Source organism: Mixophyes fleayi, chromosome 5 (genome assembly GCF_038048845.1).
Source record: "Mixophyes fleayi isolate aMixFle1 chromosome 5, aMixFle1.hap1, whole genome shotgun sequence".
In the NCBI taxonomy this organism is placed as follows: domain Eukaryota; kingdom Metazoa; phylum Chordata; class Amphibia; order Anura; family Limnodynastidae; genus Mixophyes; species Mixophyes fleayi.
In genome coordinates, this window is record NC_134406.1 from 31854819 (window position 1) to 31877019 (window position 22201).

At 40.3% G+C, this 22201-nt stretch overlaps 1 protein-coding gene across 15 annotated transcripts in view; it reads left to right on the forward strand.

The window, feature by feature from the left end:
* Positions 1–22201, forward strand: part of KIAA1217 (KIAA1217 ortholog) — a 547404-nt gene that overhangs the window by 302572 nt on the left and 222631 nt on the right. Inside the window, exon 1 of one of the 15 annotated variants that reach the window (XM_075211958.1) lies at positions 16939–17218. The exons of the other annotated variants lie outside the window; for them this stretch is intronic. Within the exon in view, the coding sequence (XP_075068059.1) occupies positions 17120–17218 (99 nt within the window). The 5' untranslated portion in view covers positions 16939–17119. Of the gene's footprint in view, positions 1–16938; positions 17219–22201 lie in introns of those variants that run through there. 15 annotated transcript variants of the gene reach the window in all.

Below are 22201 nucleotides of genomic sequence, written 5' to 3' on the forward strand. Positions count from 1 at the left end.
AACCTAACAATATCTTTCCTTGTTTACCTCTCTCACCAGCTCAGTCTGGGTACACAGCAGTAAAGTCATCTGTGCTTGGAAGGCTGTAACAAGGAGGCTTAATGCACACTAATTAATCCAGTAGTCAGTTGAAGGGTTAGCACAGGGACACACAAATGGTTACTGACATAATTACACTACAAACAAAAAAAGGTAGATAATTGAGGCTTTTATGGTTAAACTGACATCTTAACCCATTCTGTACAGAATTGTAGAACTCTGCTGCAGGTGCGTGTACTGAGTGATAATTGCTGTGTTCTATCCCTGGGAAGCTCCTGAAGTGAATAAAACTACACATACCTTCAGGAATGATCCAGTTTCCTGGGACAACGATCAGCTACTGTTCTTCCCACATATTTTCCGACTGCCATTGGAAAATAATCAGGAAGAACGGGAGCAGACTGTTATTAAGGTGAAACGTCTATTGCTGGAAAGTAATATTGCACAACATAATTTATTATGTGAAAAATACATTAAAATACAATAATACAAACTAAAAACTATATTTCCATCTAGTAAAATAACTCACTAAGTACAATTGTATTTTATTTTACACTCTATTTGGAAGTGTGACACAAGGTGGAAGCGGCCATTTGTGGGCTCAACCAATATCCTGCCATTCGGTAAGAATCACTGAGGTAAGCGTAGGGGTCCCATATGTCCCATTTTGCCCAGGACAGTTCCCTTTTTTTCTACCCAAAATCTTCAGCTCACACTGTTTTTATTGAATGCTCTTGAATATCTGTTTTATGTGTGGCTGGCTCTGTAGACCATAAAGGTTCTCTGCATCATACATTGCTATTTATGTATTATTACAAATCATTCGTATTTATCAGGGTGAGGTGAGATTGCCACATCAGACAGCAGTATCCTAGACGCAGCAGATAAGAGGGTTTTCACTAGGCCTCCCAGCCCCAATCTGCTACTGCTTCCCCTCTGCAGCCTCTGCACTTCTATTGATTGCTGGAGGGAACACAGTGAGCTCATACTTACCAACTCTCCCTGAATGTCAGGGAGACTCCCTGAACTAGGGGTGATCTCCCTCTCTCCCTGAAGAGTCTGGCATTCTCCCTGATGCTGAGCCAGTACAGGACGTGGTTGGCTTCGCCATCTGTGGCATGACACCTTTCAGAAATTGTGTCCTATGTCCATGTATTGATGCCTATGGAGGTGGCCATTTTCATGGAGACCAAGATTTAATCAAAGACTGACAGGTAAGACAACATGACTTCAGTAATGGAGACAGAATTGTAAAAGACACTTCAGTCTCTAGAGATTCATTAGCTGCTTTTCTTTAACGCATAGTTGCCTACTCTCCCGGAATGTCCGGGAGACTCCCGAATTTCTGGGAGACCTCCTGGGCCCCCGGAGAGCAGGGCAACCTCCTGGTTCTCGCCCTGAAATAGATAAGTGGGAGGAGTGGGGCTTAATGACACAAATATTGTGTCATCTCAGCCCCGCCCCCATATGCCCACCTCCCCCGGGATCTCCCTGAAGCCAACGAGGAAAAGTTGACAAGAATGAGTGAGCCTGATGCATTAAGGAAAGTGAGGCAAAGCAATGAGTACGTTTTCTCCTGGACAAAACCATGTTACAATGCAAAGGGTGCAAATTTGTTTATTATTTTGCACATAAGTTAAATACTGGCTGTTTTTTCATGTAGCACACAAAAAACTTGATAGCTTTATTTGTGCACTGAAATGTAAAGTTGATCTAGGACATGCTATAAATCTGCCATCACATTTTAAATTTGCCTGCCCCTCCAATGCAACATGGTTTTGCCAAGGTGTAAAGTTGCTCAATGTTTTTGCTTTACTTTCCTTAATGCATCAGGCCCAGTGTGTCACTGTTTATCTGCGCTGCCTTCTACAGTCATTGCGTTAGTAGTGCGGTAACTGGCAACGCTCTTTTTCTTTTGTGTGTGCATGGGACATAGATGTAAGTTCATGGAACATAACAGAGTACAAATATGCAGGAACCTACCTCAGCCAATTAGACATTTTCTTTTATTCTACCATTCTCACAAAATGATTGAAAGCTTATTACTGATTGGCTACTGGTGGTTACTTCACATTTAAACATTGCTGATAAATACCCCTCAGTGACTTGGGGTATGGGATGGACTCTCGCATAGATATGGCAGCAAGTCCTACATAGTTGGTGGGTGATTTTCTAAGTAGATAAAGTTGTTCTGAAATTCAAAAAGCAAACAGCATAACACACCTCCCTTTACAGGATTGTATTGTTGGTCTAAGCTTGGTTCTACTTACAACTGAATTTGATATATTACACAGAATCCTTACTGACACTATGTGACCAGACAGGTTTTGGGATCTTTTGTGAAACCTCTTAAAAAAATGTGGAATTTGACAGCAGATAAAAGTTGATAACAGCAGAATATATAGGTTTTTGCTCACAAGCAACATTGCCTGGTGCGTTTACGTCCTTTAATGTGTAAGAAAACATTTCTGATTTCAACACCTTTTTTCGGCAGTTTGTCCTTATCCGTTAGTAAATAATAACAAGATTGTTCATGTTACTTTCCATCCCTGAATTAGAGCATCTAAATATTCACAATACTATTTTTTCAGAATTCAAATTCCTGACAGGGTGAAATGTTGCCTTACATGTAGACATTGGTAGTAAGCTGTGTTTATATGATCTGAATATAATGTTTCCAATGCAAATAGTATGAGCATTTGCATTTATAAAATAAGTGTATCACTTTTACCTTGGCGTCTGAGGTCTCCTGGCCCTATGAATCGTATTCACTTCCCTAATAGGAAGAAAACATTAAATACAAGATGGAAAACATGGCGTCTCTAATTAGGTTAAAGATATACTGGCAAAAATGCTGCATGTATTTATTTATCTTTCATATACAACATTTAGGGGTATATTTACTAAACTGCAGGTTTTTAAAAAGTGGAGATGTTGCCTACAGCAACCAATCAGCTTCTAGTTATCATTTATTTAGTATATTCTTCATAATGACAGCTGGAATCTGATTGGTTGCTATAGGCAACATCTCCACTTTTTAAAAACCTGCAGTTTAGTAAATATACCCCTTAATGTTGCTTTCTTACCAGCACTATTTTTCTCACTGTTTCTGCTGATGTATTGTAAATGCAGTTTATAATCCCAGATCCAGTTTCAGATTTCTGCTGAATGATGTTATAGTGAATAACTTTACCTTATCGGGCATCACAAAAGCCGGGCTGCTTCTAGATTAGCAAGATAAGTTTATTTTTTAATATATTTGTTCTCTGATGCTTATTGGTCTTCATATTATGTTTCATTATTGTAAGGAAGCACGAGGGGGCTGGCATACTCTTCACCTGTTGTGCTGAGTCTCTCCCAGATATGGCTCTGTCAGTAAAGCACAATATATACAATATATATCCAGTAGTAAAGCATGATTTCTATTTCAAGTCCTTGTTAGTTCATGCATCTTTTTGCCTTATTTTAAAATGAAGATGGTGCCACTTCCTTTACCTGTTCAATTAGCTGATATAAAGCATATTTGACAACTCTCCTTGAATGCCTGGGAGACTCCCGAAATCAGGATAGGTCTCCCGGACTCCGGGGAGAGCTGGCAATTCTCTTGGGCAGATTTCAAGCCTCCATGATGCGATTCTCCGGGAATCGGATCATTTTGGCCCTGCCCCCTGTGTTAAAATGACGCGTGTGTGTCATTATGTCACAGGGGGGGGGGCCAAAATGACGCGATTCGCGGAGCCCAGCCCACTCACACACACCTCTAGTCCGAGACTCACGGAGGCCAGTCTTTAAAGGTTGGCAACTATGATATAAAGGAAAAAATAAATATATAAATATATAGTTTTAAGCAGGTGTGGAAAAAAAACTGCAAAGTAAGAGTGCTTTCAAAAAAATTATATATATATATATATATATATATATATATATATTATACATTTTTAAACCAGTTATATGATTAGTTGGTATGATAAAAAAAAAACTCACTTAAACATGAATACATCGTTTGACAAAGTGCTGGAAAAAATGAAACGCCAGGAAACTGCAGCGAGATGTGTTTTTAAACAGCAGAATGGGGACCCTGCAGGTTCCCTGCAATGGATGCCCATGGCAGGTAGGTTTCTTTCTTAAGAAAGAAAGTATGTTGGCAACAGGTATTTACTGCTGGTGTCCATTCACGACCCTGTTGTCCAGCATTTTCCAGGACCAGATTTTGGTCAGTTGGTCAGTGTGGTGAAATGCACCAGCTAAATTGTACCTGGCATGGTCAGCTTGAGCCAGTCAAGGGTATTTTGCAAAACCAGACAGGCAAAACGTGGGGGGGAGTATTTTGGTATTGTGTTTCGTTTTGTTGTGAGGAAATTAAAAAAGTCCCTTATTTTTATACTGGCTGTATAGAAGTAGGGTCTGTTGCGCTTCTTACCCAGAAGAGTTAAATTCCCCTTCGATAAGCAGCGTGCAATTAGAAGAAAAACTAGTTTTAGGGAAGTTCTCTCTTGAACCCAGTAAATAATCAAGTTTCAAGGCTGGTTTAGTGTTGCAGAACGTGCTGAGTGACATTTGGCGCCTCAGGCCATCGCTGGCTGTGTAAATGATGCAGACCAGCCTCCCTGCCAGAGAACACATTCTCATCTACTGACTTGTGGCAAGTGTGTCCTGCACTCATCTCGTGTCAGTCAGCGCTTCATGGTTTTACTTCACTTTTACTGATATCGTCAACTCAAAACATTTACAACTTAGCGATTATGTGGCTGAGCCAAACAAATAAATAATACAACACTGAGGGGGACATTTACAAAGCGCAAAACATGTGCGCACTGCAATACCCGCTGTGGACTAGCCATGCCCTGTACTTTGAGTGAGTGCTTATACATTCCTGCCATTTCCATTTTGCATTTCAACAAGGAAGCACATTTGTAGGCAGCACACTCCAAGGAAAGTAATAGAAAGTTCCACACAGGCAGAAAAAGTGCTGCATGTATTAAATAAAGTCTAAGGGAGGAATTCAGCTGGCCATGAGGGGCTGCTATGTGTCTCCGGAACACATTACCAAAATCTATGATGATTTTCTCTCACATCTTATAAAGATGCGAGGAGAAAATGAGAGGAGATATGTTACTATATTAACCGTCAATATGCGCAGCTAGCATCGAGGAGATCAGGGGCAAATGCAGGATTTATAGAGGGGGGTTTCCACACCACGCCGCCAGTGGGTGTGACCGGCATGCATGAGGGCGTGGCTCTCCAACTCTTCCTATCCCCATAATATACATGGGCAATGCTGTGTGCACTACTGTTAGGTACACGTAGCTCTCCCTTTTCAAGCAGAGACGTGTGAAGCAGGGGCAGGGTCCAGCCACCTTCATTATACAGTGCCCCAGGCTTGGAGAGGGGTTTCCAGGCACTATGAAACCCACCCCCTCAGTTTGCCTGTGCAGATGTCCAGTGGCACCTTGCGGTCCAGTTGATTTCCCCCCCTAAATGTCCCCTAACTCTAATGATTAATTTGAGCCATAAACAAACCTAATCCAAGCAGTATTTTAGGAGAAAAAGGGAAATGTTTATTTGATTGAAAGAAGTGGTACAAAAGTGGTAGGAGGGTGGACATTTAAACTTCTAGGGCCTGAGTAAATGTTCACCGGGACAAACCATGTTACAATACAAGGGGTGCAAATTAGTTTATTATTTTGCACATAAGTTAAATACTGTCTTTTTTTTCATCTAGCACACAAATACTAGATTTTATTTTTACATTGAAGTTTAAAGTTGATCCAGGACATGCCCTACCCCAACTATAAATCTGTCCTCACATTTTAAATTTACCCCCTCCCCACCATTTGAATAACCCAGATGACTATAATATGGTTTTGCATATCAATGTTATTAATTTTTTGACTTATGGTGGAAAACAAGCGTGTAGTTAAGCTGTTCTGAACACATCTATTTGTTAACTGGGGAATCCCGACATACTCACCCCTGCTGCTTATTCACTACAACTGACCATAGCAGGCATTCATCACAGCCTGTGATCTTTGATACTTTCTAGAAATAGATGAAGACGTTTCAGAAACAGGCATCTCTTAATGCTGATGCTTAAATATTAATTTTCCACCATATGGACTTACACTCACGGGCATCAGGTTTGTGCGTTGCACTCGTGCTTTTAACCCTTGTAAAGCGCATAAGAACAGATCTATATATGAAACCCCTTCGTTCCATTGACCCTAATACCAACTTGTGATGTTACTCGTGTCCGGGAGCGTTGCGGCAGCATCCTGAATGACACCACTCCCGTTGGAAAATAAATACTGCAACTTGGGAGGAAGATGATCATTCGTTATCATTACGTAGCGATTAGCATTGACCTTGCCTTCAAAGGGATTGATGCCCCCAAACTATGCCCCTCAACATGACAGAACTACCAGAACCCTTCACTGTAGGAGACAAGCACTCAGGGCTGCACAGTTCTTGGTTTGTCAATAAACAATAATTTAAAAATATTGGGCATCTTTCCAGTTGAATAATTAATACCTATTTTTTTAATGCTGCAAATGTTTGTACTGTAGTACACCTAGAGATTCAGTGAAACACGGAATTTGTCCAAACTTTTGCATACAATTGGACTTATGGTATTTTTTGTTGCATTCCCCTTTAAAACTAAAATTATGTAAATGTCAGAAAATAAGTGTAAAGAACATGTTTCGTGTTGTCTTATTCAAGATGAATTGGCTTTAAATACTTCACCTGTAGTTATACAGCAAGATCATGCTGTGTTATTTCAGTTGTCCTGGTAGCTTCTGATAAATCTGCGTACTCAACACTTGTTATACCGTTGTACTCCCTGTAATGGTGGAGAGAGGAGGCAGATATCAGTGTTTGCTGTCAATGTTCTTCAAGAGGAAGATGAGCCTGGAAACCTTCTTTTCTTTCTTTGCTTTGACACTAGATGACAATAAAGTGGATTTCTGGTTTAATATATCTGTAATAGCCATTGTAATAGCAGTAGACATTCATTATAATGTGTAATGACCAGAGTTTAAAGATGTAGGTACACTGAGCACAGCACAGCCAAGAGCATTGCTTTGTGTGAGCGCCTCCATTTAGATGGTGCTGTTTGTGTTGTCTATGGAGGGTTGTTATATTTGGTGGTAATTACGCTGACACAGACTTTACAGACAAAAAAGTCCTGACATCTATAACAACGACATTAATTAAATGTAGTCAATGACATACAATAAAACAGACACAGGATTTTACTGATAATACTGTCATGTAAACTACTGGAAATTCCGAACATACTGCATGCAAGAAGTTAAGTTTGACGTCAGATAAGAAAGCGACATTCAGATGTCTGTATTTAAAACAGCAATCAGAGGACCCAGCAACTACACACTTTAATCTAAGGTTAGGGTTAGGATTAGGGTTAGGGTTAGGGTTAGGCGCCGGGTCCTCTGATTACCATTTTAAATACAGACCTATCAATGTCGCTTTCTTATCTGACGTCAAACTTAACTGCCGGCATGCAGTATGTTGGAATTTCCAGTAGTCTACATGCCAGTGTTATCAGTCCTCTCTCTGTTTTATTCTATGTCTACATTTAATTTATGTCGCTGTCATAATATTCAGATTTTTTTTGTCTGTAAACTCTGTACACGTGTACCTGATTTACCCACTATATTAGGTACCAACAGTTAAAGTGCATGGGTAACCTGCACACAATGGCGGCAGCCATTTTGATTGTACATTGTACCGTCTGCCTCATTGACGTTACTCACTACTTCTAAGCAGGTTAAAGACTAATACCAATGCTGTGTTTTGGAGTATTTTCGCATGTAAGTTGTAAGGAGACCAAGACAAGGTCAAATTAAAATGAACCAATGGAGCTACAGACATGGTTACACACTTGATCAGTACAGTAACTCATATTGACCAATCAGAATAAGCTTTGTTCAGTCTTGTGCAAGGTAGGTTTACTGCAATGAGCAGCCTCACAGTGCTGGGGTCATGGGTGTGATTCTGTGAACTCTTATCTGTATGGAGTTTGTATGTCCTCCACGTGTTCATGTGGGTTTTGTTTTGGGTGGTCCTGTTTCCTATAACAGTCCAAAAAAAACATACATGTAGTACATACTTGCCAACCTTTAAAAAGTGAAATCCCGGACAGGGGGGTGTGATTGGAGGGCGGGGCGCGGTGTATCGTGTCAAAATGACGTGATTCACTGCGAATCACGTCATTTTGGGGAGTAAGTTCCAGTATGTGGGATACTTGCCTGCTCTCCCAGGAGTCCGGGAGACCTACCCGAATTTCGGAGTCTCCTGGACATTCCGGGAGAGTTGGCAAGTATGATGTAGTATGGAATATAGACTGTCAGCTCCAATGGGGCAGAGTGATTAAATAATCTCTGTACAGCGATGCATAATATACAATAATAATAATAATAATATTTCATATCTATCTGTCTCATATCTATTTATCTGTCTTTATATCTCATATCTATGTATCTGTTCCATATGTTATGACAAAAAAACATCTAAAATAACTTTTTTTTTTATATAAAAATAACTAAGTCTCCAGGTGCACTGAATTTGATTTGTAGATTATTTGGGATATTTCAGGTTTATTCGAAAAATCTGCAAATACTTTGGGAAATTTGTTGGAACACAGACAAGCAAAAAGCAATTTAAAGCTGTGTAAAAATCATTATCCAAAGTATGTGTGAAGAAGAAAGGTTATGTATGCCTATTATATAGCTGTAGGGATCGTGCATGACATAAAACTAACATAACAGGTCTTCAAAAATGATGTTCTGAGTTTTGGAAAATACTGAATGACTGTAATAAATCCCTTGTCTTATAAATATAACAAGTATATGAATAATCAATCTGGAGTTATAAAATGGGAGACGGATGAGTGTCGGTCGACATCTGGAATGTGTTCTGGTGTCATTTATAATGTCATTAAGTAGAAACACAACACAAGGGTTCATCAATTACAAGTCAGACTCCTGCCTCAGATAAATTGTCCTGTACTTGCTCTACACAGAGCTGGGCTGCTAGTAATGGGCGTGTCCTGCTACGGATGACATCACAAAGATGGCTGCCCACGTGACGTACAGATGTTGGTTCTTATTGGGGACAGTAAAGGGATCATAACATGCATGTCAGAAATCTGTCGGGAGTGAATAATGTCTATAAAGTGGCAACTGCTGTATTTTAAAAGGAAATTAGAGTTGATAAAAAAAATAAAGCAGATTTTTCATGAAATTAAAATCACACAGTTTAAATTTTTTCACAGTTAGAGTGATTTCAAAATCTCTTTACAAAAAAAAAAAAGAATAACACAATTTTTTACGTCTTTCACTCTCCCACTCTCAACCAACCATTTATTTTCCCAGGGGTCACTCTCGGCCTCCATCTATCGTGGGATAGAAGAAGTGACGTCAATGACCGCAGCATTCCCAGTGTTCCTGTAGGTCACACATCACTTAGCCCCTACTAAAATGGGCGCTCAGATACCATGAGTAAAATATAATAGATGAGAGTTAGTTTTTTACAAATTTCCCCCCAAAAAAGGAGAAATTGGTGTCTGCTTTTATAGTAATTGAAATTGTGACACAGTGTCCCTTAATTCTAATATTTAAACAATTGTAACATATTACATATAGCCTGTGGATGCCACTGGCTTACTTACTTTCCATAGTAAGCACTTGGCCGACAACTACTCTCCATACACAACATGAGCAAATCAGACAATTGCAGGCATAGTCCTGTGTCATATTACACCACATGGAGGACACAGGATGATTGCTGTGTATATCCACATGTGAAAGCAGCATAATTCTTCTTTTCTGTCAGTCGGTACAAGATGTTCTGTGTTTCTGTGGAGAATAGCTGCCCCTTACCGTGGCACCAACACAGTGCAGGAATGAGCCTATCCATTCCTTCAGAGCCAGTAGCATATCTGAGGATTGAGGTGAATTCTCAGGAATAGTCACCCATATGCAGGGGCACCAAGAGGGGAAGGGGGGCGAGTACAAATTAACGTGGCCCAGGGGGAGGGCACTGCCAGGTAGTTAAAAAAAAAAAAAAATTACTTTTTTTTTCTTTCGTCCAGTGGGTGGCGTTGTAAAAGCTGCAATTACAGGTAGGTGAGAATAGCACCATTTCAATACATAATGGGTGGAATATAATTTCCGGCGATGTGGAACACGGACATCACGCCGCGCATATTGCCGGCAATTATGGTAGAAATCTCCACTCATTTTTTCTTGCACCCCAAATCTCCGCCGTGAATTGTCTCACAGACATTCTAGAGACACTAATTGAATTTCCCCCATAATGTCGTGTAAAGAGGCGCAGCCACAGCCCATGTTGGTCATGCCCCGATCACTAAGAGGCCACACCCCCTTCGATGGCGCTGCCGCATAGCGCACATCTCTTCTCCTGCTATGTGTTTGGGAGGGGGGGGATACAAAGTTTCTGTACCGGGGCTCCAAATTCTTCTGCCCATATGATTAGTGCCACTGTTGAGCCTAGGTGACAGGTGTACTTTAAGACAAGCAACAAATACTATTTGATAATACAGATAACAATAGTGATAATAATAATACTAATAATAACAATAATAAAAAAAATTAAAACAGGGTAGGATATGACTGTCATTACAAAAACAATCAAATATAGTCAGTATTTTAAATGACTATATACCAAAAACTGTATCACTGAGCTGAATAATAATCATAAAGAAATTGGAGTGTTTATATTTGCCTAAATGTGTCCACAGCATACCTCCCGACACTTACAATTCTGAAAGCCGGACAAAATATGCCCCACCCAGATCAGTCCAAACTTCGCCCACAAATTGATATATTTTGGTAAACTCCACACACTTTCCTGTGAAGCACCATCCCTTTTGTGGTCCGCAAATCGGGATGCCCCGCCAAAATCGGAACAGTTGGGGACCTTTCACTCCTCTACAGCAGGTCACCATGTTAGAAGGGAGGGGCTTCACCAAGCAAGCCAGTGACAGTTTGGCAGATATGTCAGTGATGTCACAGCAGCTGAAATTACTGCAGTCTCAGCTTTTCGACCTGCATGAGATTCCATTAGGACAGTGTCATAAAGATGTGAAAAGAAGTTCAGCTGTCTGTAGTGGTCTGGGTAGGTAACACTGTACAAAGTATTTTGCCTTAATGGTTCACATCTGAAAATGTAAATTTTGGAGTTTAGTAGCCATTCAAAATTAGTAGGGAGCAGCTGAAAAAGTTTTCTTATGTCTGCATTTTTATATGTGTCTTTGTATTGCTAAAGTTGATGGATTCAAAATTTTAGTAAAGCCAAGTATTTTACCTTTTTCCCACTAGAGGGCACTATTCCATTGGAGTCTATAGTTGACCTTTTTGTTTTACCTTGGCTGCATAAGCAATAAGGAAGCTTCCACTCCATGTATGTGTCAGGATTAACATAGAGGCTGATACTGACTCTTCCTGCCTAAGAATCTGTCGATGTGACATTGTCAAAAGTATTTGTATTTTAGAAAAATATAATATTATGTAACAGAATAGGATAAACTTATGCTTCTTACCCACCCAACCATATCCACAGTCCTTCTTGCTACTTTTCCTGCAATAAAAACTGGACCTGTCACAAAGAAATGGGACTGTTGAAGTCTATGACTAAACTGGTGTAAAGAGAAGTGAATTTAGTGTCTATAAGATATACAGATCACTTGTCCTCTATTAATCTATATATTCATAGCATAAGTACAACTTTTATGATTGACTTATTTCTATGATGCCGTTGTCTGGGCAGGGCACATCATATACCAAAGGAAAGGTCTTGGTCTGTAGAACGGCAGAAAAATATTGACGTTGTAATCGCTTGCATTTGTTTGAGTTATTTCGCAAAACGTCCACCTGCCATTTACAACAATGCATTGCTATTGTTCTCTGTAAAATGTGACAGTTGGCAATACACCTGTGCACGTGCTGGTTGCTCTGGAAACTGTGACTGTTAGTGAAGTCTAACTGTGCACCAGCTGGGTGACCTGGAACATGTGACCTGCTGGGTGGTCTGAAAACTGTGACAGTTATTTGCAGCCACATATATCAGCGCATCTTGCAAGGACCTCAATCACAAACTGCTGTGTTATTTCTTTATTCACTTATCCTCGATTTGTTTACAACAAACATGCCAAGACTAATGGTTTTAACTGGGGAGGCTGAAGGACAACGCATTGTGTTATTACGCATTAATCTACAAAGCAAGCGACACTTCTTTCCCTTTCTTGCTTAAACGACGTCAATTCCCCCTAATTATCGCATTCTCCATGACAATAAAGAAGAGTCAAGGACAAACCCTTCAAAAGGTTGCCTGTGATTACCACTCCATGTATGGATGCATGTGAAATAGCTATATGTTTTTCAGAGCAATTATAGAAAAATAACATAGAATAATCCCTATGAGGCATATTTTTATTTACACGAGTGGGGTCTGTATAGCTCAGACACTAATCATAGGTTTAGTTCTGATCAGGGCTGGTTATGTGTGTCAGGATTAGCATAGAGGCTGATACTGACTTTTCCTGCCTAATAATCTGTCGATGTGACATTGTCAAGTATTTGTACTTTAGAAAACAGTCATACTATAATATAATGAAACAGAACAGAATAAACTTATGCTTCTTACCCCCCTGCGTTGACAATTCCCACCCACCCATATCCACAGTCCTTTTTGCTGCAATCCCATAGGCCATTGCTACTTTTTTCAGTAAACACTGGACCTGTCACAAAAAAGGGGACCATTGAAGTCTATGACTAAACTGGAACAAAGACAATTGAATTCAGTGTCTATCAGATATACAGATCACTTGTTCTCTATTTATCTATATATTAATAGCATAAGTACGACGTTTATGAGTGACTTATTTCTATAATGCCGTTGTCTGGTTTGAGAGTATAAAACAATGAATAGTTACCCCGACACTGGGCAGGGCGAATCATATACCAAATGAAAGGTCTTGGTCTGTAGAATGGCAGAAAAATATTGACATTTTAATCGCTTACATCGTTTCAGAGTTATTTAGCAAAACGTCCACCTGCCATTTTACAACAATGCATTGCCATTGTTCTCTGGAAAATGTGACATTTGGCAATACACTTGTGCACCTGCTGGTTGCTCTGGAAACTGTGACAGTTAGTGAAGTGTAACTGTGCACCAGCTGGGTGTTCTGGAAACTGTGACAGTTATTTGCAACCCTGCTGGGTGACCTGGAACATGTGACCTGCTGGGTTGTGTGGAAACTGTGACAGTTATTTGCAGCCAAATATATCAGAGCGTCTTGCGGGAACCTCAATCACGGACTGCTGTGTTATTTCTTTATTCACTTATTCTGGCTTTGTTTACAGCAAACATGCAAAGAATAATGGTTTTAACTGGGGAGGCTGAAGGACAACGCATCTTATGTGTAGCATGGTGGCTTAGTGTTTAGCACTTTTACCTCACAGCACTGGAGTCGTGAGTTCAATTCCCGACCATGGCCTTATCCGTGTGGAGTTTGTATGTTCTCCCCGTGTTTGCTGGGTTTCCTGTGGATGCGCCGGTTTCCTCCCACACTCCAAAAACATACTTGTAGGTTGATTGGCTGCTATCAAATTGACCCTAGTCTTTGTGTATGTGTATGTTAGGGAATTTTAGACTGTAAGCTCCAGTGGGGCAGGGAATAGATCATCTTCTATATAGCGCCATTAATTGCGGATTTAGTGGCGCTATATAGAGGATGATGATTTTATTACCACACATTGATCTACAACCAAGTGACACTTCTTTCCCTTTCTTGCTTAAACAACAACAATTCTGCATAATTATCGCATTTACCATGACAATAAAGAAGAGTCAAAGACAAACCCCCCTAAAGGTTGGTCTGTGATTACCAGAACCGGTGCTTACACATGGACCGTTTTACTTTGCATTATCCCGAGTGACAGCAGAAGCATCTATTAAAACGGAAGTTGACCATGCCCAGCAGTGTAGTGTATAAAGAAATTCTTTAGTTCCTTTAATATAGTGATTTATAATATAGTTATTTATTCATTATACTCCGTTGCTAACATTTCTACATGTAATGTAGTGCATAAGTTACTGAATTCTGCTAATAAAATAATTTACTCATTACATTTCATTTTAATTTAAGGTGGTTACCGCCGGGGTTCCCTAGTTAATAATTAAGAACTTTTACAAAACATCCACAGTCACCTTCATATTTCCAGTTCTCCTTTGCTTTTTCAGCAATCACCATCTTAGACATCACTGGTGTTTGAAACGGACAATTCCCACAATGTTTTGCTCTGGAAATACGCCTATTATTTCCCCCACAAAATTGTGAACTTTTCCCATTGTTTTCCCGTCCTTACATATACTAATTCTCATACTAATACCAAACGTATTGGTCTTCTGAGAACAAACATTTGGCCAGCCCAATAGATAAAATAAACCAAGTTTTTATGCAGTTTCTGGTTTCTATGTAGAAGATACATTTTTACCAAAATTGAACTTACTAGCAGCATCCCCATCTGTGCGTCAGGTCCTCAAGTGCTTGTTCCAGAATATGTATTAAGGGGCCCACACACGTTATATTGGTACTTGTACGTCGGCAAGTAGCCACTCATACCCTGATCTATATCTGATAGGGAGTCCATAGTTGCCTATACTGCCAGACCCCCAGGAGGGAAGGGCAACCTCCCGGTTCCTGGCCACTTCATTAGTTAAGTGGTAGGGGAGGGGCTTATGATGTGATTCACGCATCATTGTGGCCCCATCCCCTCTTGTAATAGGTTAGAAATTGTGATGACAGCTTAGGGGGTGTGGCCAAATGTCGCCTTCCACCGCCACACCTCCCCCCAGATCTCCCAGAGGCCAACTTGCCAAAGTTAGTGAGTATGAGAGAATCGGATGGAAGATGGTGTCAGGCATGTATGTTCTCCCCGTGTTTGCGTGGGTTTCCTCCGGGTACTCCGGTTTCCTCCCACACTCCAAAAACATACTGGTAAGTTAATTGGCTGCTAACAAATTAACCCTAGTCTGGGTGTGTGTGTGTGTGTGTGTGTGTGTGTATGTTAGGGAATTTAGACTGTAAGCCCCAATGGGGCAGGGACTGATGTGAGTTCTCTGTACAGCACTGCGGAATTAGTGGCGCTATATAAATAAATGATGATGATGATGATGATGAATGACCGTATCTCTATGCTTAGCTCCATCAGCTCCAGGCTTCAATCAGCCACAGAACCTGTAGAGTTTGTACAGCATGAGACAGCAGACTTTATAGCAAGTAAGGGGTTTAAGGTGTAGTATCTATAGATGTCCGATTTTTGCTCACCTTTAATTTGATCTTAGTGATTAGATTAGATTTTGTTGTTAATTTTTACTCCCTGTCTGTAAATTTAATGACAACTTTAATCTCTGGAATGTACAATTGTAAAGAGAAAATAAAGAGATAAGGTTACTGTGCTGCTTAAGCGTGGGATAAAGTTTCAGCATGCTCTGTGACACAGCCTCTGGCAGTGTTCTCAGTAGCTCAGGTAGTACAGGTACTGGCTGGCCATTTGTTTTGTCATTTGCATACAGGAGAAAAAAAAAGTCCTGGCAGGGTGACTCCCTGTTTAACGTGGAACAGGAACACATGACCAGGTAACACACAGAGCTTCACAGCTGATGTGTAGCTTCCAGCTTTGTATGAACTGTATTTAAAAAAAACAACACACATCTTGTCACTTACAGATTGATCATTTACTAGAGCTTGGCTGTTTGGACTAGATCATTCTTCTAATGAACTGCGCTAATTAAAGTCACTGCAATCTGTGTAGGTCCGCACATCTGTAATTAGATACCACCTCATTTATTTTATTCTTATTGATATCCCCTACGCCTATCTGTAGTATACACTGCAAAATACACATTATATTCTATCAAAGTATTACAACTTAAATGTATTTAGAAGTGGCGTATTCTATGTTTTCATATACATATTAGTCAGGACACTTGTGTGTTCTGTGCTGACTCGTATTGTTAAATAAATGACAGTCTTGCCAGTTGTCATGTACAAATGCAAAATAAATGTTGGGTCTGAATTCCACTAAAATAGAATTTTTAGAACATTTCTTACAGCATTTTTTTATTGCATGTTAAAACGCAAGGAAAAAACGCATATAATCCGAATAGCGCTCATATATGTTTGATATGCGTTTATAGTCACAGTCAATTTGCATTTTGCACCTGTCTGTAACGAAACAGAAAGTTGTTATCTTGTTCCGGCAAACGCCTGTGGAAACAGACGTGTAAACGCTTATTAGCGGTATCTCACCGCGTTTACAGTACACTCCCGCTTAGATGAATGAACGTTTTAAACTGGGTTGATGCCGTCCAAGGCATCGAAGCATTCAAGAAAATGCACTTCAGCGCAAAGCAAGGTCAATTCAGATATGTATTTTATTTATATATCTGATTTGGTGCCATGTTTTTTATTTTCACATGCACTTAACTTGAAACACGATTGAGCGCAATACAGGTGGCTTTACAAAGCCTCCATTAGCCTGTACCCTAGGATTCAGAAGGAGTTAAACAGTTCACACAGTAAAAGGAGAATTGGTTAGCATAATATAGTTACAAGAGAAGAGAGTAACACAAAGTAACTTCAAAGGATAACCAGGCGTGTGGAGATTTCTGTGCCCCTCAGCGTCAGACTTCTCTTTAATAGTCATCTCTTTTTGTTGCTGGATTTATTCTGTGCCGGCGGTGAGGAGGGAGAGGATATTCCTCTGTCTTGTTTAGGTGATCTGGATTCCAGAGGAGATCAGTGCTTTTATGGGCAGAAGTGATTTTGTAATTTGCACACTTTAACTCCACCCTACTGCTATTCAGTGTGTTTCACCCATGAAAAACCAGTAGTGAGACACTGTGGAGAAGAGTGAGCTGTAATATCCGGCAACCTGGGGTTAGCAACCAGCTGAACATGTAGGCACAAGACTACCAGGGAACCCGCACTCCTTGGCTGTATACAAATCCTACAGCCACAACTAAGCGTCTGGAAATGGAGCAGGTCCCATCGGCAGACAAGAAGCTGAGATCTGAGAAGAGATTTGTATCATTGTGCTGTGCAGGACCCAGGCACCAATCAGGATTCAGCAAGGTAGAACTCTGTAATAATATCTATGTCAGTTTATCTCGATTGTACTTGAACATTCTAATATCCTTTACATCTTCTACCTCTAACAATGTGGGGAACGATGGTGCACTCTCGCTTCTCATTTTATGTAGGGATTTAGTTTTTCAATTTGTGGCAGTCATACGCCCTGAGGGCTATTTATTTATCCAACGTCGGTGGATTATTACTGAGCAAACCTGCAAGTTTTTAAATGGAAACAGTTCAGTGTAGACGTGTTTTGTAGAAAGTTTTGTGTTTACAGTGTTACAAAGTTATGTTGAATTGTAGTTGATGGCGTGAAATATATCTTTTTTGTTTCGATTGTGTTTAGCCTACTGGTCCGGCTAACGCATTTTATGGTGCTCGTTCACTTCCCGGTCATTGGAATGGCACAAAGCGATCCATCTATAAATGTGCTTGGTGGAAGGAATAATATCTCAACGTCTGACCTTTTTAAGACCACTCCATTGTCTCATTTAAACTTTTACGTTTTTCTCCTAAAATATTGCTCGGCTTAGTCTCATTTATGGCTTAAGTTAATAATGAGACACTGTCTTTGTTACACGTGTCACTGTTTGCGTGTTTGAATGTTTTTATTACATTGGTTGAAGTGTGCTTAGGAATACATATTAAAAGCACCTTCTCCGCCCTTTCATCTCATTTAAATAACTTTGTTCTTGTATGTGGGTAAAATAAAGTCGGTGCGCTCATGCGCGTAATCTGCACGCTTGGCCACATACTTCACCCTGTCCGCCCAACACCTGTGTTCCAGGTGTCAGCGCACCGTCACCAGTTGATAACCCTGGTACAAAGACAGTGGGGGCGAGGAGATGGTGATGTTACAGTGTCAATTTAGTTGTAAAGGCTCCATGTTCACTGTCGTTACCCGCTGGCTCTATTACATGTAAATCATAACTTGGACGGATCATGTTATTTATAATAGACTTTGATTAATCACACATACTGTGTCTGCCTTCCGCTCATTACACCCTGTGCAAAGGCACACATAGAGAAAGGACAATATATGTGTAATATAGTCAATAGAAAGACTTTACTAATAACATTTCCAGGAACAGTCGAGGCTTTATCAAGTTTGCTATGAGATGGCGAAAGCATTTGTTGGCAATTATTGTAAGACAGATATATATATTTAATATTTGTAAACATTTTTTCCAGTAAGTGGAACTGAAAGTCCAAATCCGGCTAGCCCAAGGCGGAGGTTCTGCGCACCTTCTCACTGGGCTCTTTGCCCCATAATTCCACTCCTCCGTTGTCTTTTCAGTGGCTCTAAAACTGTTAGTCGCACCCACGCTAATGGGCACAGGTATCAGCTATTGCTGAGTATACCCCTTGCACACTATTACCCATCTAGGATATCAGTAGCTGTGTTGAGAGTTGTAGTGTTGTTTGTTTACTGTATTGTATTGTTATACCATGTCCTGTCTAGTTGTTTGCCTTCTGTTCAGCTCTGAGGACCACATGTGGCGCCCTATAAATAAAGGTTAATAACAGGAATAATAATAATAATGATAGCCGGAGACTGGCCCGGTGAAACAATATGATATGCAGTATGATGCCGCTCCCAGCAACCAGTATCGCAGGGCAGTTAAGGCGGTATTATACTAATATATCATGGCAATAGGTGGTATTCTATAGTTACAGTAAGTGGCGATAGAAAACCATTCCTAGGAGTATATTTACTAAACTTTTGAAAAAGTGGAGATGTTGCCTATAGCAACCAATCAGAGTCTACCTGTCATTATGTAGAATGTACTAAATAAATGATATCTGGGGGTAAATGTATCATAGTCCGGTTTTTGCATCCCACGCGAGATCGGCGAGTTGACAGCTAAAATTTAAAGCAGCGCTGCCTTGTAAAGGGAAACTTGCCTTTACAAGGCAGCGCCGCTTTCAATTTTTGCTGTCATCTCGCCGATCTTGCGCGGGATGCAAAAAACAGACTATGATACTTTTACCCCCTGGACTCTGATTGGTTGCTATAGGCAACATCTCCACTTTTTCAAATCCGCAGTTAAGTAAATATACCCCTAATGTCTGGTTTTAATAAATGGGCTCGCAAGTGTATAATGCTGCTCATTGTGATTGTACTTTCCTTTGTGATTTCTCTCTGCCCTCTCTCTCTCTCTCTTGATATTTACCGCTGCATATCACAGAGTACAATGTGTCTTTCCTCCCCTGAGCATTGTGCTGATTGCTTCTTGTACATAAGAATTTCATAAATGATACGTTTCTGCTTAATTAATATAGACATTTCCCAGATTTCACAATTCATCATTTTCACTTAACATTTTTCTTTTGTTGTAATTTTACATCCCCACCTTCACCCAGTGATTTATACGTGCTTGTATTATTGTTTTACTGTCTGGAAATGCAATTTAGACAGCGGATGACATTGGTACTATAGTAATCCTAATGAAAATGTCAAGTAATTACTGGAAGCATCTACAATACCGGACGCCTTAAACTGTGACTCTCTTATCGTTTGCTGACTTTTAAATAACATTCCTGTTTAATTGCAGTGGAAGATAATTGTCTGTCTGGGGTAACTCTTCTTGTGTCACCTCGTTTCTCTTATATCACTTTGTCTTTTGAAAACAAATGTTGCCGCCTCTGTCACTTTTGACATTATTTATTAGAGCTGTGATTGGCTGAGGGAGAAACATGGTAAATTTACCCCTTAGGTATGTTGGGTTATATAACAAGTCAGACCAGTTGTTGAAGCCCTGGTTCATCAGCAGCTTAAGAGTTTAACACTGCCGACCTTGCATCAATGTGTTGATTTTCATTGGTATATTATAATGATATATTGTCCATAGAACCAGAGCCAGAAAAGGTCTCTGGGCCTGATTCATTAAGGATCTTAACTTGAGAAACTTCTTATTTAAGTCTCCTGGGCAAAACCATGTTACAATGCAAGGGGTGCAAATTAGTATTCTGTTTTGCACATAAGTTAAATACTGACTGTTTTTTCATGTAGCACACAAATACTTGATAGCTTATTTGTACACTGAAATTTAAAGTTGATATGTGTGTGCTACATGAAAAAACAGTCAGTATTGAACTTATGTGCAAAACAGAATACTAATTTGCACCCCTTGCATTGTAACATGGTTTTGTCCAGGAGACTGAAATAAGAAGTTTCTTAAGTTACGATCCTTAATGAATCAGGCTCCCTATTTGGACTAATGGTACGTACACATGAATATAACACTTTCATCTCTGGTGTGGTCCTGAACTGACCACAGGTTACATATTTATTTGGAACTAATGGTTACCTGACCATTTATGACAAATACTGATTTTGTATTGACATCAGGTTGAACAACTGCCGGATGGATCACTGCATTTGGTTAATCTGCCATCAATATAGGAAGAACACATGTCATAGTGATCAACAGATAACTAGCTTAACAAGAATTTAACCCGTGTTAACCTCCCGATTAACATAACTTACGCAGCTTAACCCTGCACATGCGTGACCAGCATTAGATATGGAATATTGTATAGAACCCCAATGTTCAGTTTCCCTTGCTACTATTGAATGGAAAATATACTGTATTTATAATTATATCTTGTTGTAATATAATTTTTATAAATAGTGAAATATTCAGTATTATTATTATCTTTCATTTATAAGGCACCACAAGGCTTCCGCCACACTTTACGTAGAGTTTAGAACGTATAACAAAATAATAAAATGACATACAGATAAGTACATACAGATAAGAACAATGGGTACAGGAAAGTAGAATAATACATGCATGGATGCAAATAACAAAACAGATTGCATGGCATACAAAAACAATTCAGCATAAGACAAAACAGGGACATTGAGGAGGACGGAGAGTGAGCAGACATGAGACATAGGGTACAGACATGAGACATAGGGTGCAGACACGAGACCTAGGGTGCAGACACGAGACCTAGGGTGCAGACACGAGACCTAGGGTACAGACACGAGACCTAGGGTGCAGACACGAGACCTAGGGTACAGACACGAGACATGGGGTGCAGACACGAGACATGGGGTGCAGACCTGAGACATGGGGTGCAGACCCGAGACATGGGGTGCAGACCCGAGACATGGGTTGCAGACCCGAGACATGGGTTGCAGACCCGAGACCTAGGGTGCAGACACGAGACCTAGGGTGCAGACACGAGACCTAGGGTACAGACACGAGACATAGGGTACAGACACGAGACATAGGGTACAGACACGAGACATAGGGTGCAGACACGAGACATAGTGTACAGACACGAGACATGAGGTACAGACATGAGACATAGGGTGCAGACATGAGACATAGTGTACAGACATGAGACACAGTGTACAGACACGAGACATGAGGTACAGACATGAGACATGGGGTTCAGACATGAGGTCCTGCCTGTGAGAGCTTAAATTCTAAAGGGAGGTGCTAATGAGAGATAAAAGGATCACATGGGACAATAAACCTGGTGAGGTCACAAGTCATCTCCACTAATTCCCCATTTCTCAAAACATTTCCATTTGTTATTGTGTTAAGTCTTAAATGTTCCTTTACGAAGCTGTAAATGTGCATCGCTCGCCGCTACTCTTGTGACTGTTGCTCCTGCTTCACAGTGAAAATGACTCCGGGATGCAACTATTGTTAATCCTGATTGGAGGAGCTGGGAGGATCAGGGTCTGAGTGCAGGCTACATGCACCATGCAGAAATGAGAGGCCGTGTTGCAGGAAGAGTTACTTAGGGGAATGCTCCTGGTTTAGCTGGAGGCAACAGAACCCTTTTATACCAAACCTCCTTAGGCGAAGATCGGGCGCCCGCTTCTACCTTCCATGTGATACAGTAATTTATAGGCTCCAACAAGCAATATTTTAGTAGACAATGGAAAAGTTGTAATAAGAGGGTAGTCCAAAAGTGATAGTTAGCAGTAGGGAAGAGATGGTTTTGCTTCTTCCAGCTTGT